This window comes from Xenopus laevis, chromosome 6S (genome assembly GCF_017654675.1).
Source record: "Xenopus laevis strain J_2021 chromosome 6S, Xenopus_laevis_v10.1, whole genome shotgun sequence".
NCBI lineage: Eukaryota > Metazoa > Chordata > Amphibia > Anura > Pipidae > Xenopus > Xenopus laevis.
In genome coordinates, this window is record NC_054382.1 from 12,566,303 (window position 1) to 12,583,233 (window position 16,931).

The 16,931-nt window shown below is 41.6% G+C and overlaps 1 protein-coding gene across 1 annotated transcript in view; it reads right to left on the reverse strand.

The window, feature by feature from the left end:
* vipr2.S (vasoactive intestinal peptide receptor 2 S homeolog) overlaps positions 1-8,038 on the reverse strand; it is a 54,904-nt gene extending 46,866 nt beyond the window's left edge. Inside the window, exon 1 of the mRNA XM_041567360.1 lies at positions 7,524-8,038. Coding sequence (XP_041423294.1) covers positions 7,524-7,628 — 105 coding nt within the window. The 5' untranslated portion in view covers positions 7,629-8,038. The remainder of the gene's footprint in view (positions 1-7,523) is intronic.
* Positions 8,039-16,931: the final 8,893 nt, after the last annotated feature.

The window sequence follows — 16,931 nt, forward strand, 5'->3', positions numbered from 1 at the left end:
ATTGAGTGACTGAATGATTGAGTGACTGAATGAATGAGTGAGTGAATGAATGAGTGACTGAATGAGTGACTGAATGAGTGAATATGTGAGTGAATGAGTGAGTGAATGAATGAGTGACTGAATGAGTGACTGTATGAGTGAAGAAGTGAGTGAATGAGTGACTGAGTGAATGACTGAGTAAGTAAATGAGTGAATGAGTGACTGAATGAACGAGTGAATGAATGAGTGAGTGAATGAGTGAATAAGCAAGTGAATGAGTGAATAATTGAGTGAATGAGTGAGTTAATGAGTGAATGAATGAGTGACTGTGTGAGTGAATAAGTGAGTGAATGAGTGAATAATTGAGTGAATGAGTGAGTTAATGAGTGAATGAATGAGTGAGTAAATGAATGAGTGAATGAATGAGAGCAGGGCTGACAGCAGAGGGGAAGGGAGGATGGGCGGGCTCACAGCAGCAAGCACAGTCACAGAAGGGAGGGCAGGCTACAAGTATGGACACAGAGGGGAAGGGAGGGCTGAGAGCAGCAAGCACGGAGGGGAAGGGAGTGTGTTGAAACTTTTATGACCTGCTTAATTTTGTAAAATGAACATGAAAATAAGGGGGTGTCCACAAAAACGGGCATGGTCAAAAAATTACGCTGCCGCGTTATCAAGGTAGATCTCCTGATGGAGGCCAGGTATCGAGAGTAGATCCCAGTGTAACAAAGTCTGGGCACCCCTGATTTACACCAACATCTCTAATAAATATATATATATATATGACCTATATGTACCTAAGCGTAAGAGTACTAACGAAATTGACCTAATTGTAAGAGTACTAACGAAGTTTCACTAGGCAGAAACTTACAGTAGCGAAGCTTTTGTCTGCCATGATGTAACCGCAGTTAGATGAATATGCGTATCCGCTGCAAATTAACATCTGCAGAAGCTTCCGTGGTGAAAATTCGACCTATGTAAGATGCCTTCCCATAATTTGGAGCTTTCTAGATAATGGGTTTCTGGATAATGTGTCCTATGACAAAGCAGCAGCACTTTTTTCCTTTTTCGGAATTATTTCTGACGTTGCCAAGGTTTTAGAAGGCTTTAAAAAACATAGACGAAATGTGTTTCTGTTTTTTACGTCTTTATGAAGTCTTGCCGCTTTAAAAATACAGTTTCCTGATAAATTACCACCTAATAATCAGTGCAGGAAGGAACGTTCCTAATATATAAACAGCGCCGGATTTCAGTGTGCGGCGCCCCTAGGCCGCGCGGTCCGACCAGGCGGCCGCGCGGTCCTAGCGCCCACCTCACCTCCCCTTCCCAGCGCGCCGGCGTTTCTTCGCCGGCGCAGCTGCTGTAATTGAATGGGGACGCACGCGTCCCCATAGTGCGGCTGGGCGGCATGCCGCCCCTATTTTTTTGCCGCCCTAGGCCCGGACCTATGCGGCCTTGCCGCAAATCCGGGCCTGTATATAAACATGAAGTTATATCGTCAAAGGGGATGAAGGAAGAATGATGCCACTGAAGACGAGCTGTATCCTGGTGTCCTGAGAATCTGCTCTGTATACGTCATTTAAACTCCATGAAATATAGTGATCTAATTTAGTCTATAAGCTCCAATGAGCAGGACCCTCTATACCTTATGTATCGGTCAATATTTGTACGGAATCTCTACTTATGATGTGTATACCCGTCTATTTTACAGCATTGATGCTTTCTAAATACATGTTAATAATCATAGTAATATTTTATTGTCATAATGAATCTCAGGCAATGTAGTTGGTTATAGTTACCAGTCCAACGGCGCCCTCTGCAGCTTGTCTACATTACTGACAGACAACCCCTGATGGATATTATTTAAGGTCCCAAATCAATCCCCAAGGAGGCCCAGTAAGTATTACAAATACAAAATGTATAAAAGTAACAAATGTAATACTGAAATAAACATTTTTTTGTTCTTATTTCTTAATATATAAACGCATGCCACGGTTAGGAATAACGAATCAAAAGTGTCTCAGTGCTCTGAAATCTTAATATCACATGGAAAAGGATAGAACTTGCAGACCTCCCAACTGTCCCTTTTTCGGAGGGACAGTCCCTCTTTTGACTGCTCAACCCGCAGTCCCTCATTTGTATTGGAAAGTCCCTCTTTTCTCTGCACTGAACAGCCAGAAAAAGAAACAAAGTTAATTGGCTTTTAGCAGAGAGCCTAGAACAGCTAACAGGTGCAAATAAGATACTTTGTAACAATTTAATAAAAACACAGTTTAGATAAGGAGAAATATTTTCAAACTTTCATAACCTGCCAAATTTTGTAAAACTAACATGGTAATTAGGGGGTGTGGCCACAGAAAGGGGTGTGCTCAAAAAATTGCTGCGCTACATGCGGAAAAAAATTTTTTGTCCCTCTTTTTACTTCCAAAATGTTGGGAGGTATGAACTTGTTATAAAGTAACATTAGAGAACTGTCCGAGGGGCTTAATACTTTTGCACGGCAGTGTGGGATACAGAACAGAAAGATGAGAATATTCAGTCCAATATTAGCTCTTCTACCCCACTTATTTCCCATTAAATATAACTTCCCATTCAATAAGATCAGTTTTATCAGGGGGAAGTTAATGTGGAACCTGAATTGGAGGAAGATACTTGAGTAACTGGAGGAAACCCATGTAGACAGTCAGGGTTGGACTGGTGGGACAACGGGAAAAAACATGGTGGGCCCAACCAACCCAGATCCGCTCCCCGGTGTCTCGATCCCATTGATCACCCCATGATCGCGGCCACAAAGGACAGAAGGGAAAAGGTTCAGTGGGATTGGGTTGCGGCCTCAAAACGAGTTCAAGAATGGGGCCCTAAGAAGGTGTGGGGCCCCTGAGATGGCAGCTCCTGTGGGCCCCAGTCCAACCATGCAGACAGTGCCTGTGCTTGGGATCAAACCCAAGACTCTCAGGCATGAGAGAACTTGAAGTTACCCTTCACATGTGCATTTAGCATTCTATAGATTGACCTTTTCTAAGAAACCTTCCAATTGGTTATTCCACCTGGAAGGTAATATGTTATCTGGTTGTTGGAATGAGAAGCCAGGGGATAACTGATCTTAAAGAAACAGTAACACCAAAAAATGAAAGTGTTTTAAAGGAATGACAATATAATGTAGTGTTATCCTGCACTGGGTTTGCTTCACAAACACTACTATAGTTTGTATGTGTAGCCATGGGGGCAGCCATTCAAGCACAGGATACACAGTAGATAACAGAGAAGTACTACTATAGTTTATATAAACAAGCTGCTGTGCAGCCATGGGGGCAGCCATTCAAGCACAGGATACACAGTAGATAACAGATAAGTACTACTATAGTTTATATAAATAAGCTGCTGTGTAGCCATGGGGGCAGCCATTCAAGCACAGGCTACACAGTAGATAACAGATAAGTACTACTATAGTTTATATAAACAAGCTGCTGTGTAGCCATGGGGGCAGCTATTCAAGCACAGGATACACAGTAGATAACAGATAAGTACTACTATAGTTTATATAAACAAGCTGCTGTGTAGCCATGGGGGCAGCCATTCAAGCACAGGATACACAGTAGATAACAGATAAGTACTACTATAGTTTATATAAACAAGCTGCTGTGTAGCCATGGGGGCAGCCATTCAAGCACAGGATACACAGTAGATAACAGATAAGTACTACTATAGTTTATATAAACAAGCTGCTCTGTAGCCATGGGGGCAGCCATTCAAGCACAGGATACACAGTAGATAACAGATAAGTACTACTATAGTTTATATAAACAAGCTGCTGTGTAGCCATGGGAGCAGCCATTCAAGCACAGGATACACAGTAGATAACAGATAAGTACTACTATAGTTTATATAAACAAGCTGCTGTGTAGCCATGGGGGCAGCCATTCAAGCACAGGATACACAGTAGATAACAGATAAGTACTACTATAGTTTATATAAACAAGCTGCTGTGTAGCCATAGGGGCAGCCATTCAAGCACAGGATACACAGTAGATAACAGATAAGTGCAGCAGAATCCCATTGTATACTACAGAACTTATCTTTTATCTGCTGTGTATCCTCTGCCTTTTCTCCTTTTTCAGCTTTGAATGGCTGCCCTCATGGCTAAGGGCTAGTCCACACGGGGAGATAGCGACGCGTTTGCGGTCGCGGCGACAAAGCGCCGCGACAGTCGCCGCGACTGGCGCAGGCGACAGTTTTGTATGGGCGCCTATGTAAAAACGCCTGTGCTAACCACACGAGGCGATGCGCTTTTCAACAGTCGCCTGAAAATGCCTCGCCAGGCTTTTTCAGGCGACTGTTGAAAAGCGCATCGCCTCGTGTGGTTAGCACAGGCGTTTTTACATAGGCGCCCATACAAAACTGTCGCCTGCGCCGGTCGCGGCGACTGTCGCGGCGCTTTGTCGCGGCGCTTTGTCGCCGCGACCGCAAACGCGTCGCTATCTCCCCGTGTGGACTAGCCCTAAACAACAGGGCTGGAACTAGGGGTAGGCAGAAGCACCTGCCTAGGGTGCAACAATAGGGGGCGCTAGATAGGTACCTCTTAAATTGCATGTTCATTAAAACAATAATCATTTTTTGGTGTTACTGTTCCTTTAACTACAGCAAATCAAAATGATTATTCAGTTTTAGTGAAAACCTTCGTTCTTTGGCTTCTACTTCTTCTGAGGCCCTTTCCTAGTCATCTTCCATTCTGCCCTCCAAACTGCCATCTGGTTACTAAGGTAATTATGCCCTAGCAACCGGATCAAAGTAAAAATTCCAAGCCTGACAGCTGTACTGGAAAAACTGTAAATTATGAAAGCAAATGGAAAAAAGGACCTTAAAATGGTACTGGCTATCATACTAAACATACATATCTGTGCTTTCCTGACAAAAATGTATTACTAAAGTTAAAGATGAAAATCTAAAGAAATAAAAATTTAGATCTAAAAACTCTAAGCAAGTTTTCAATTTTCTACATATTTTCTGGTTATGAACATATTTGTACAAGGAGGATATAGTTGATATTAAAATAAATGTTTGTTTATGCCTCTCTGTACTATTGGTTGTAAGGGGAAAAGATTGTAGCATTTGCTTTTCGAGAAAAATGATGATTTATCAAAAAAAATATTGAAAATTCAAAACGGTTTGGCAACTAAACTCCGGGGGGATTCAGTGGGATGTGTATTTCCAGCATTCAAACTATTTTTAATTTTTGAGTTTTTACATTTTAAATGAATTCAGCCATTGCTTTAATGGCAAGATACTTAGGGGGGTTATTTACTTAACTCCAAATGCAAAAATCCTGAAAAATATATGGGGTTTTTTTCATATAAATTCAGACTTTTAAAAAAATCACAAATTTTTCGGAATTTATTAAACTCCTAGGATGGAAAAATCAGAATCGGAAAATTCGACATCTCAGACCTGCCGAGGTTGAATATAAGTCAATGTGAAAAGTCCCAATGATTTTTATGATGCGTTTCGTGCCATACCCCGAAGTTTTCAGGCAAAAAAGCTTAAGAAATCGACGTTTTTGCGTGAAAAATCCGGAAAAAAACGTGATTTTTTTCCAGCAAAGCAAATTTTTGTGAAAATGTAATAAATAAGCGTAAAAAACCCGAGCGGACTTGATCGGAGTTTGTAGCAGAAAATGTTGAGATAAAATCGGACTTTGAAAAATAACCCCCTTAAAGTGATGAAGTACAGAAATGGGACCTGTTATCCAGAATGCTTGGGACCTGAGGTTTTCCGGATAATGGAGCTTTGCACAATTTTGATCTTCATTCTTTCAGTCCATACCTCCCAACATTTTGGAACTAAACAGAGGGACAAAAAAGTTGGCACACGTAGCCAACTAGCCAACTGTTCATTTTACAAAATTTGGCAGGTTATGAAAGTTTGAACACATTTCTGTGTTTTTTTTCAGTTATTACAGTTTTGCTAATGAAGGTGAATTGCCCTTTAAACTGTGAGTCTAACTTTTCCCAATGGACCTGTTATCTTATATTGTTACAATTACTTATTTGCTTATCTCTCAACTGTTACAAAAGTATCTTATGTGCTGCTGTGGCTGTTCGGGGCTCTCTGCCAAAAGCCAATTAAATTAGAAACTTTGTTTCTTTTCCTGGCTGTTCAGTGCAGAGAAAAACGGGACTAACGAGGGACTGCGGTTTGAGCTGTCAAAAGAGGGACTGTCCCTCTGAAAATGGGACAGTTGGGAAGTATGTGACAGTCTACTAGAAAATCATGTAAAAATGAATAAAAAAAATGAATAAATCCCAAATAGGCTAGTTTTGCTTCCAAAAATGTGCTAATAATAGCCAATCACAGCCCATATTTTGCACCCCCAGGAACGTTTTACATGCTTGTGTTGTTCTCCAACCTTTATTTATAGTTGAATGTAAAAAGGTTGGGGACCCCTGATCTACATTATCACAATACCAGGCAGATCTTTGTACATTAATTCATGTTAAAGTGGTGGTTCACTCTTTAGTTAACTTTTAGTTTGTAATAGAATGGTTAATTCTAAGCAACTTTTCAACTGGTCTTCATTATTTATTTTTTTAGAGTTTTTTAATTATTTGCTTTTGTCTTCTGATTCTTTCCAGCTTTCAAACGGGGGTCACTGACCCCATCTAAAGACAAATGCTCTGTAAGGCTGCAAATTGACATTCAACTGTAAATAAAGGTTGGAGAGCAACACAAGCAGGCAAAATGTTCCTGGGGTGCAAAATATGGGCTGTGATTGGCTATTGGGGCAGCCTATAGGAGGCTCTGTTTAGCAGTACTCATGGTTTTTATGCAACTAAAACTTGCCTTCAAGCAAGGAATTTAATAAGAAGCTCCTGTTTAGAGGCCACTGGGAGCAACATCCATAGGGTTGGAGAGTATATAGACTGATCATATACACTGGCTGACAGCAAGGATTAAACTCACACAGAATACTTTTCAATTGGTCATCATTATTTATTTTTTCTAGTTTTTAATTATATGCCTTCTTCTTCTGATTCTTTCCAGCTTTCAAATAGGGGGTCACTGACCCCATCTCAAAATAAAAAACAAATTCTCTGTAAGTCGAAACATTTATTGTTATTGCTACTTTTTAATTACTCATCTTTCTATTCAGGTCCTGTTTATATTCCAGTCTGTTAATCCATGAATGATCGCCAGGGTCATTTGGACCCTAGCAACCAGAAATAGCAATCCGGAGAGCTTTTGAATAAAAAGCGAAATAACTCAAAAACCAGAAATAATAAAAAAAAAACGAAAACCAATTGCAAATTCTCTCTCTACATCATACTAAAAGTTAATTTAAAGGCGAAGAACCCCGTTAAATGAACAGGTAGGCATAAACTGTATGAATTAATCACTACATTTCACACCTTCCCCAGCAGAACTCAATGCAAAACCTTATGCTGGGGCAGTTCAGCAGTAAAGCTGTCTCTTTAGACAGAAGGCACAGGGATCAGCACTATACATAGTAAAGGGAACATTCTGCAAGAAATACAGGCAAGCCGGATACTTACAGAAAACAGGAGCGGAACCATCAGCACAAGGACACGTAGAAGCTTCTCCATGGCACACAGGGAATCAGGTTGCTTGAAGGCAAATGCTGCTGCTGCTGTGATCATCCAAATGCATTAGATCCAATGGCATAGGGTCCAGAATACACAGTGTCCTGATTCCAGCACAGCCCTCCAGGAGATCAGTGTTTCTAATATAAGAGATTCCCAGGCAGGATTCCTGTGGGCACTAAACTGCCAGTGCAACTGGGCTAAGCCCTTCAGCCAATTGACAGATAATAAACAGCCGCCTCTATGTGCCACCGGCAACTGTCCCACTCACTCCCCTCCGCTGATCTGAATCCACATCACTCCCAGCAATTTGTTGCTGAACTTCACACTCCTCTATTAGAGCAGCTCTATAGAGGCACCAGCAGCACCAGCAGCAGGGATCATCCTCAGTGCATTTCTATAAATGTAATGAATGGGAGGGCGGCAGTAACAGAACCAAAGGGAAAGCTGAAACTCCCCAGCAGTGAAGAGCTGCCCCTTCTTGCTCTGCACTAACAACAAACTAAACTCAGTTCAGTGTGGAGTCAACAAAGCAGGGGTCTTAATTAGCTAGGCAGGCGTATACCATACAATGCTAATAGCAATCTTAATTGTAAGCTCTGCAGGGCAGGGACCTCGTTCCTACTGTGTTTTACAGTTAGGATTTATTATAATATGATATGGGACCGATTATCCAGAATGCTCTGGACCTGGGGTTTTCCAAATAACGAATCTTTCCATAAATTGGATCTTCATTCCTTAAGGGCTCTTACACACGGCCGTTTTTGCCTGCACTCCCCTGCGTTTCGCTTTCTTCCATTGAGCCGCAGGGGAGCCCAGGAGTAGATGCAGTCAATTATTTTGAAGGGGGCTGTACTCACACAGATGCAAGTATGAGCCGAACGCAGGTGAAATGCAACATGATGCGTCCCAACCTGCGTTTGTCGCTTACATGCGTCTGTGTGAGTACAGCCCCGTTCAAAATAATTGACTGCGTCTACTCCTGGGCTCCCCTGCGGCTCAATGGAAGAAAGCGAAACGCAGGGGACTGCAGGCAAAATCAGATCTTTCTGTAATTTGGATCTTCATACTTTAAGTCTACTAGAAAATCATGTAAACAATAAAAAAAAATAATAGGCTGGTTTTGCTTCCAATAAGGATTTATTATATCTTAGTTTGATTTTGGATGTTTTTGGATAAAATGGAGTCTAGACGGCCTTTCCGTAATTTGGAGCTTTCTGGATAATGGGTTTCCAGATAACGCATCCCATACTTGTCTTTTATTATAATACCTGTCTTCACTGCATCTACTTTGAACCTTGCTCAAAGATTGTACAGTGTTAGGTATCCTTGTAGGTCTTTATAATTTTCTTCCTTGGACATGTGTAATAATAAGTGGCCACTTCAAGCATTTGCACCAACATCTCTAATAAAGACGTATATATGACCTATATGTACCCGCCCTATTCAAATTGATATAAGTGTAAGTGTTTTAACGAAGTTTCGCTAAGCAGAGATGAACGGTAGTGAAAGTTCGCTATGAAATGCTCGCGTTGAGGAATTTACGCTAGCGAAACTTCACCAGCATTCGGCTGCCGAGCCGCCACTTCACATTAGTGAATTAGTAGTGAATTTGGACCTGACGAAGTGGTGTGGAGTGTGACGAAGCCTTCGCAGGTGAAAATTTGCCCTTTAATGATTTTGCCCCAATGTTCTCACAAAGATCTGACACGGCCCCTTATTCCTAACTCCATTCCATCTTTGCACACACTGGGCATTTTTCAGCCAAAATTGCACTATTGTAGGGCCGAGATCTGTCCCGTGTGTGTGCAGTAGGGTTGCCACCTTTTCCGGAAATTTTTGCCGGCCGTGGTGGGGGCGGGCACAAAAGGGGCGGAAGTGACACAAAAGGGGTGGAGCAACTGGGGAGTGGCGCAAAAGGGGCAGAGCCACATCGCGCGATGGTCAGAATGCTAAGAAAAGGTAAGTTTGGAGTGAAGGGCTTTTGTTAAAGGGATCCTGTCATCGGAAAACATGTTTTTTTCAAAACACATCAGTTAATAGTGCTACTCCAGCAGAATTCTGCACTGAAATCCATTTCTCAAAAGAGCAAACAGATTTTTTTATATTCAATTTTGAAATCTGACATGGGGCTAGACATTTTGTCAATTTCCCAGCTGCCCCTGGTCATGTGACTTGTGCCTGCACTTTAGGAGAGAAATGCTTTCTGGCAGGCTGCTGTTTTTCCTTCTCAATGTAAATGAATGTGTCTCAGTGGGACCTGGATTTTACTAGTGAGTGCTGTTCTTAGATCTACCAGGCAGCTGTTATCTTGTGTTACGGAGCTGTTATCTGGTTACCTTCCCATTGTTCTTTTGTTTGGCTGGGGGGGGGAAAGGGAGGGGGGTGATATCACTCCAAATTGCAGTACAGCAGTAAAGAGTGATTGAAGTTTATCAGAGCACAAGTCACATGACTTGGGGCAGCTGGGAAATTGACAATATGTCTAGCCCCATGTCAGATTTGAAAATTGAATATAAAAAAATCTGTTTGCTCTTTTGAGAAATGGATTTCAGAGCAGAATTCTGCTGGAGTAGCACTATTAACTGATGCATTTTGAAAAAAAATTTTTTCCAATGACAGTATCCCTTTAAGGGTATTATAAATTTACTAGTACATTGCCGGAAATTTGTAATACCGGCCCGGCCTTGGCAAGTGTTTTACCAGCTAGACTGATAAAATACCGGCCCTCTATATTACCTCCAGATAATAAAACAAAGACACACAGCACATACAGATTAGGATGGATAATGGATATCAAGACGCACAGCCACACAGACACACAAAACATGTGGATACAGATGCACTCACACAATGTATTCCTTTTATTGTCATTTTTTTCCAGTGTTTTTTATGCGTTTGACGTGTGTCAAAATGCCGGTTTGAGCGTGAAAAAAAAAAACTGCATTCACAAATTGATTCCATTCTATTTAGGCTGTACTCATGAGTGTTCTGAGTTGCGTTTTACTCCGTTTGAGTGTGTTTGTTTAGACGCTGCATTTTCTTGCGATTGACACACATTCAGCTATCAATAGAATAGAGGGTTGCGTTAGGAACGGGAAAAAAACGAGCTTAGCTGCATCCAAAAAGGTGTCTAAACGAAATATATGCGTTTTTTTTTGCACTGCATCGTGTGCTTCAAAGATGCATAAGCAAACGCTGGTGTGTAAGAGCCGTAAAAACGATTGTGCTTGTTGCACTAGTAATGTGGCCCCTCTTTGATCCAATGTTTTAAGTGGGTACATGGGGAATCACCCCTGTGTATTTGTACAAATATGTTGTACAGGCAGGGCCGCCATTAGAAATCACGGGGCCCCGTACAACAAAATTTTTGGGGCCCCCTGGGCCCCGCCCACACTGACGACCAAGCTCCGCCCCATATCCCGCCCACATCGCAGTTAAAAGACCACACAGACATCAGCGCTAAAAAAGTAACCCCCCCCCACACAAGTTGTAAAAAGCTATTGATGGTCAGGGCCCCCTTATAAAAAAAATTGGGGCCCCAAAAAAAAAAAAAATTAAAAATTTTTTTTTTTTAAAAACATTGGTGGCAGGGGCCCCCTGTTAAAAAAAACTTGGGGCCCCAACAAAAAAATGTAAAAAAAACTAAAAAATAAACAAACATTGGTGGCAGGGGCCCCCTTCTAAGTTAAAAACAAATTGGGGCCCCAAAAAAAAATTTGAAAAAAATTTAATTTTTTTTGAAAAAAAAAAAAACATTGGCGGCAGGGGCCCCCTTATAAGTTAAAAACAAATTGGGGCCCCAAAAAAAAAATTTGGAGAAAAAAAAATTTTTTTGAAAAAAAAAAAATGGTGGCAGGGGCCCCCTTACAAGTTAAAAACAAATTGGGGCCCCAAAAAAAATTTAAAAAAAAAATAATTTTTTTTTGAAAAAAAAAAAAAACTGGTGGCAGGGGCCCCCTTACAAGTTAAAAAATTTGGGGCCACCAAAAAGAAAATTAATTTTTTTTAAAAAAAAAAAACCCAAAAAAAAACAATGGTGGCAAGGGGCCCCTTACGAGTTAAAAAAAAAATTGGGGCCCCAAAAACAAAAGTTTTAAAAAAAAGATTGGTGGCAGGGGCCTATAGAATATTAAAATAATACATTGGTGGCCAGGGGATTAAAAAAAAAAAAACACAAACTGGTGTTCAGTAGAATTGAACTCATGGCTTCAGTACTTCAACTTTGCCTCCTTTCGTGACTTCGGGTCTTTTCACCGCTTCAGGACTTCGGCTTCGGCTGTTTTCGTGACTTCGGGTCTTTGCGCTGCTTCAGGACTTCGGCTTCGGCTGTTTTCGTGACTTCGGGTCTTTTCGGCGCTTCGTGACTTCGGGACTTCGGCTTTTTCCGTGACTTCGGGTCTTTTCGTCGCATCGGCTTCGGCTTTTCGGCACTTCCGCATTCGGCACTGAAGAGGCAAGACGTACGGCTCGGGCGCTCGTAAGGGGGGCCCGGATCTTCAAAAAAATGCAGCGCTGCCGGGCCCCCCTTCATGCCCGGGCCCGGTACGCTTGTCCCCCCTGTCCCCCCCTGATGGTGGCCCTGTGTACAGGAGCAGCGTGTCTGTCTTCCTATAACCTACTGATTGTGGAAAGGGGAAGATGAGACAATTAGGGGCAGATTTACTAAAGGGCGAAGTGAGCAACACTGGTGACGATTCGCCAGTGTTACCGCTTTCGGGCATTTGCCGATTTACAAACGGGCGCAGGCAGGGCCGCCATCAGGGGGGAACAGGGGGGAGAGTTGTAGGGGGCCCGAGGGTAAGGGGGGCCCCGGCCACACCACACTTACTTGATTAGCCAGGCCCCCGATCTTTCTGAGAGCTGCTGACTTCGGGAAGGCATGGACGTTTAAGGGGCCCTGGCCACCAATTTTCTTATAATGTGGGTGGGGGGGCCTGGCCACTAATTTTTTTTTCTGATGTGGGGTCCTAGCCACCAATATTTTTTAATGGGTGGACCCTGGCCACAAATGTTTTTTATGGGGGGCCCTGACCACCAATATCTTTTTATTTTTTTTTCAACATGCGGGAACCCTAGCCACCAATATATATATATATATTTTTTACTGTGTTGGGGAGGGCAGACCTGTAGGTGGGGCATGAGGTGGGCGCAGCCCAGGGGGCCCAGGAAATGTTGTCGTACTGTGCCCTGCGATTTCTGATGGCGGTCCTGGGCGCAGGCGTAACTTCGCTAGTGAAAGAGACAGACGCTAGCGGTCATTCGAACGTTATCGCCACAGGGAATTTTAGCTCTGGCGAATGGACGTTACTCCGCAAATTCACTAAGATGCGGATTTTACTGAACGTTACCTCTTTCGCCAGATTTGCATCCGCCAGCTCAGACCAGAAGAAGTGCAATGGAGTCTATAGATCTTCCTCAATCTTCTGTTACTTACATCATATTTTTCATGGAAAATCTCCCAAAAAAACGCTGGCGTCTTTTCCTTTTTTCAGAGTGATAACCTGCAAAAGTCCTTGAAAACATTTTTGGCCAACTGGGCTCACCCCTACATTTTCTAACATATGGAACATAAACTATACAGTGGGCTCATGTGTAGGGCATTATAACAACTCTATTGTCTTTATTAAGGTTCCCTGGACTTGTGTAGTGTAATGTATTTGCTGCAACATATACTCCCATTCAACTTAATTAGCCTGAGCAAAGAACTAATGCATAATCGAACGCTAGCGCATCTTCGCTTTGATTGCAAAAGTAACGCTAGTGAAAAATCGCCAGCGTTCAGCGCCCTGGACGTAACTTCGCATTTAGCGTTGTCTGAGCAAATTTTTATCTGGCAAAGTGTTGTGATGGGTGCAAAGCCATCGCTGGTGAATTTTCTCCGCTTAGTAAATTTACCCCATAATCTGTTGTACTTTCCCATGGGGTCCCATAATCTACTGTTAAGTGCAGTTAAGTGAGTTAAAGGAGAAACACATGATTAGCAGCACTTAAGCACCAGCCCTGGAAGTACGACGAGCTGATTAGAAGATTCTCTGTAATGATGAAAGTGCACTAGAAACATATACAAAAGTGTATGCGCTCATGCCATCAATTAAAGAGGCTGAGTAGCTGTTAGTTTGATGTAGAGAGTGACAAAAAAGTTGCGCATGTAAAAATTGACGCCCATTGATTTTAATGCATTTCGCGAATCTTCACAAATTTTTTCGGAGTTTCGCGAATTTTTCGACAAAGCGAAATGGGACACTGTGCATTCCCAGCCCAGGCCACATATGCTTTCATTACTTTAGTTTGCAGAAATGATTCCTTGCTTGTAATGGTGCCAACATATTCCCCAGAGCTTTCCAGAGATTATACACCATTCACATCAGCGGCACTGGAGCTTACAATCTATTCATCAACACTAGGGTGAATGTTATTAGAAGCCGATTAACTGGCATGTACGCCCATACCCATACATGGACATGGGGTTAATACACTCACATCCCTTACAATCACTCCCCAGGACCCTGGTGCTGCAAGGCAGGAGTTAATTAACCCTCGATATTAAACCCTTAGTAAATGTTCCCCTTAGTATGACGTAGATACTGATATTCCACGATATGTTTTCATTTTTTATTATTTGTTGTTTTTGAGTGATTTAGCTTTTTATTCAGCAGCTCTCCAGTTTGTAATTTCAGCCATCCAAAATGACCCTGACAACCCTGCATTGATTTGAATAAGAGACCGGAATATGAATAGAGGCCTGACGAGTAAAAAAAAGTAGCCTAGTGATAAATGTTTAGCCTGACAGAGCATTTGTTTATTTTAAATGGAAAGTATCAGAAGAAGAAGGCAAATAATTTAAAAACTATAAAAAATAATTAATGAAGACCAATTGAAAGGCTGCTTAGAATGGGATTTCAGTGCAGAATTCTGCTGGAGCAGCACTATTAACTGGTTCATTTTGAAAAAAATGTTGTTTCCCATGACAGTATCCCTTTAAGTACACTTTTAGTATGTTATATGGCTAATTCTAAGCAACTTTTCAATTGGTTTTCATTTTTCTTTTTTATAGTTTTTTTAATTATTTGCCTACTTCTTTTGATTCTTTCCAGCTTTTAATTGGTGGTCACTCACCCTGTCTTAAAAACAAACAAATGCCCTGTAAGGAGACAAATATATTGTTATTGCTACTTTTATTACTCATCTTTCTATTCTTACTCTTTCCAGCTTTGACATGGCGGTCACCCAACCCAATCTAAGAAAACATTAATCTTTAGGACTACAAATATATTCTTCTGCCTACTTTTTATTACTCATCTCATGATATAATATGAATATCATATTCCAGTCTCTTAAGGTGGCCATACACAAGGCGAGGGCGATATCGGGCTGATCTGATTGTTGGCCCTAGGGCCCAATGATCGGATCAGAATGGAGGCCATACTGGTGGTCGGATCGCGGGACCACATCAATGAACAGATGCGGCCATGATCTGACCAGATTTTTTTACCCTGCCCGATCGACATCTGCCCGACTTTTGCCCAGATATCGATCGGAGGAAGCCCGTAGGAGGGCCCCACACACGGGCCAATTTTATCGGCCCGTGTATGGGGGTCTTTGCTCCTTATCAATGCATAGTTACTAGGTAATCTAGACCCTAGAAACCAGAAATTGAATACTAGAGAGCTGCTGAATAAAAACTAAATAACATAAAACCGCAGATAATAAAAAATTAAAACCAATTACAAATTGTCTCAGAATATCCCTCTCTACATCATACTAACAGTTAAGGTAAAGGTGAATGACTCCTTTAACTTTTATTTGATTGAATCCTCCCATCACTGAATCAGTAGACTAGAATTTTTTTTACCATAAAGCTATGTTTCTCTTTTTTTAAAACAGCAAAAAAATATAACTTCATCTGTGTGCCGTACCATATATATAATACATTTTATACCCGTTATCTGGAAACCTATTATCCAGAAAGCTCTGAATTATGGAAAGGTCGTCTATCATAGACTCCAGAAAGCCCCTGCATGATGTGAACAGGGGGTCCCCAACCATTTTACCCATGAGCCGCATACAAACATTGGACTGGCGACCTACAGGAGGCTCTGATTGGCAGAACACTCTACACCAAAACTCCAGCCAGGAATTAAAAAATAAACATCTGCTTTGAGGCCACTGTGATGAACATGTTGTACACGAGCCACTGGTTAGGGATCACAGATGTAGAGATTGATATTCTGAGACAATTTGCAATTGGGTTTCATTTTAATATGTGTAGTTTCTGGGTTATTTAGCTTTTTATTCAGCAGCTCTCCAATTTGCAATTTCAGCAGCTAGAAGAAGAGGTAGAAGAGATAGTCTACCTATAGTGGAATATACAGTATTTGCCTGTGGGATCATCGTATGACTTTTCCTGAATAATCTTCCAACTTCAGCCAGTCAACTGCAACAATGGGAAATTCAGAAAGATCGTTTAGAAATGCAAAGTCATGCCAAGAGTGGCCCAGGACACCTGATTGTTGCATAGCCCATATAGGAATGTTGGATTCCATCTCTTCTTCAGGTCAATTGAAGGGCAACAGCGTCGCCAGATCATTCCAAATGAACTTGCCGCAGCCCAGATAAAAATATAAACTGACAGCCCTCGGGCAGAAGAACTGAGCGAATGGGGGATGTAACAAGGACGGCAGTTAAACAAAGCTATTAATATCTTTAATTCTGGAACATTTCCAAATCCATATTTGGAATTACAAACCGCATACTTGTCATTTTCTTCCTGATTCAGTCAAAGTTTTGAGACAGTTAAACCTTTCATACATTTATATTTGTCCTGGTCCAAATATAATTCACATCAATTAGGCATTTTTATTTATTTTTTTGCGTTGTCAAATGCCAATTGTGTTTCAGAATTTACACTGGGTTCTTGTATAACACTTATTTCAACTCAAGGTTAAAGACACGTAAGAGTTCTCTTAAAACCTCACCCTTACTGACTTTAAGGCTGGGCTTCCAGGTGTATCTTGGAGATCAACAATTCTCCAAATGAACCAAATGGAACCAATGGGCTTTAACGTCCCTCAACCTGAGCCCCATAGCCACTGCTCACGGCTCCCTAGGAAGACTCACCTCAATTTGGCAAATTCTAGGGCCTACAGGAAGGAAGTTGTGTAGGAAATAAGAGGCTAAACACTGTATTTACTGAATGTTATAAAAGTTATGGAGCTCATAGTAAAAAGCTGAGGGTAGGTTAGTAGGTACCACATGTCCCATCAAGAGTAGTAGTCCTTTTGAAGATCCTATGAGTGCAAAACCTGGAGCTGGAAAGTACTTATGGGTGCCTATGAATAATTTGTTAGAATAGAGAGA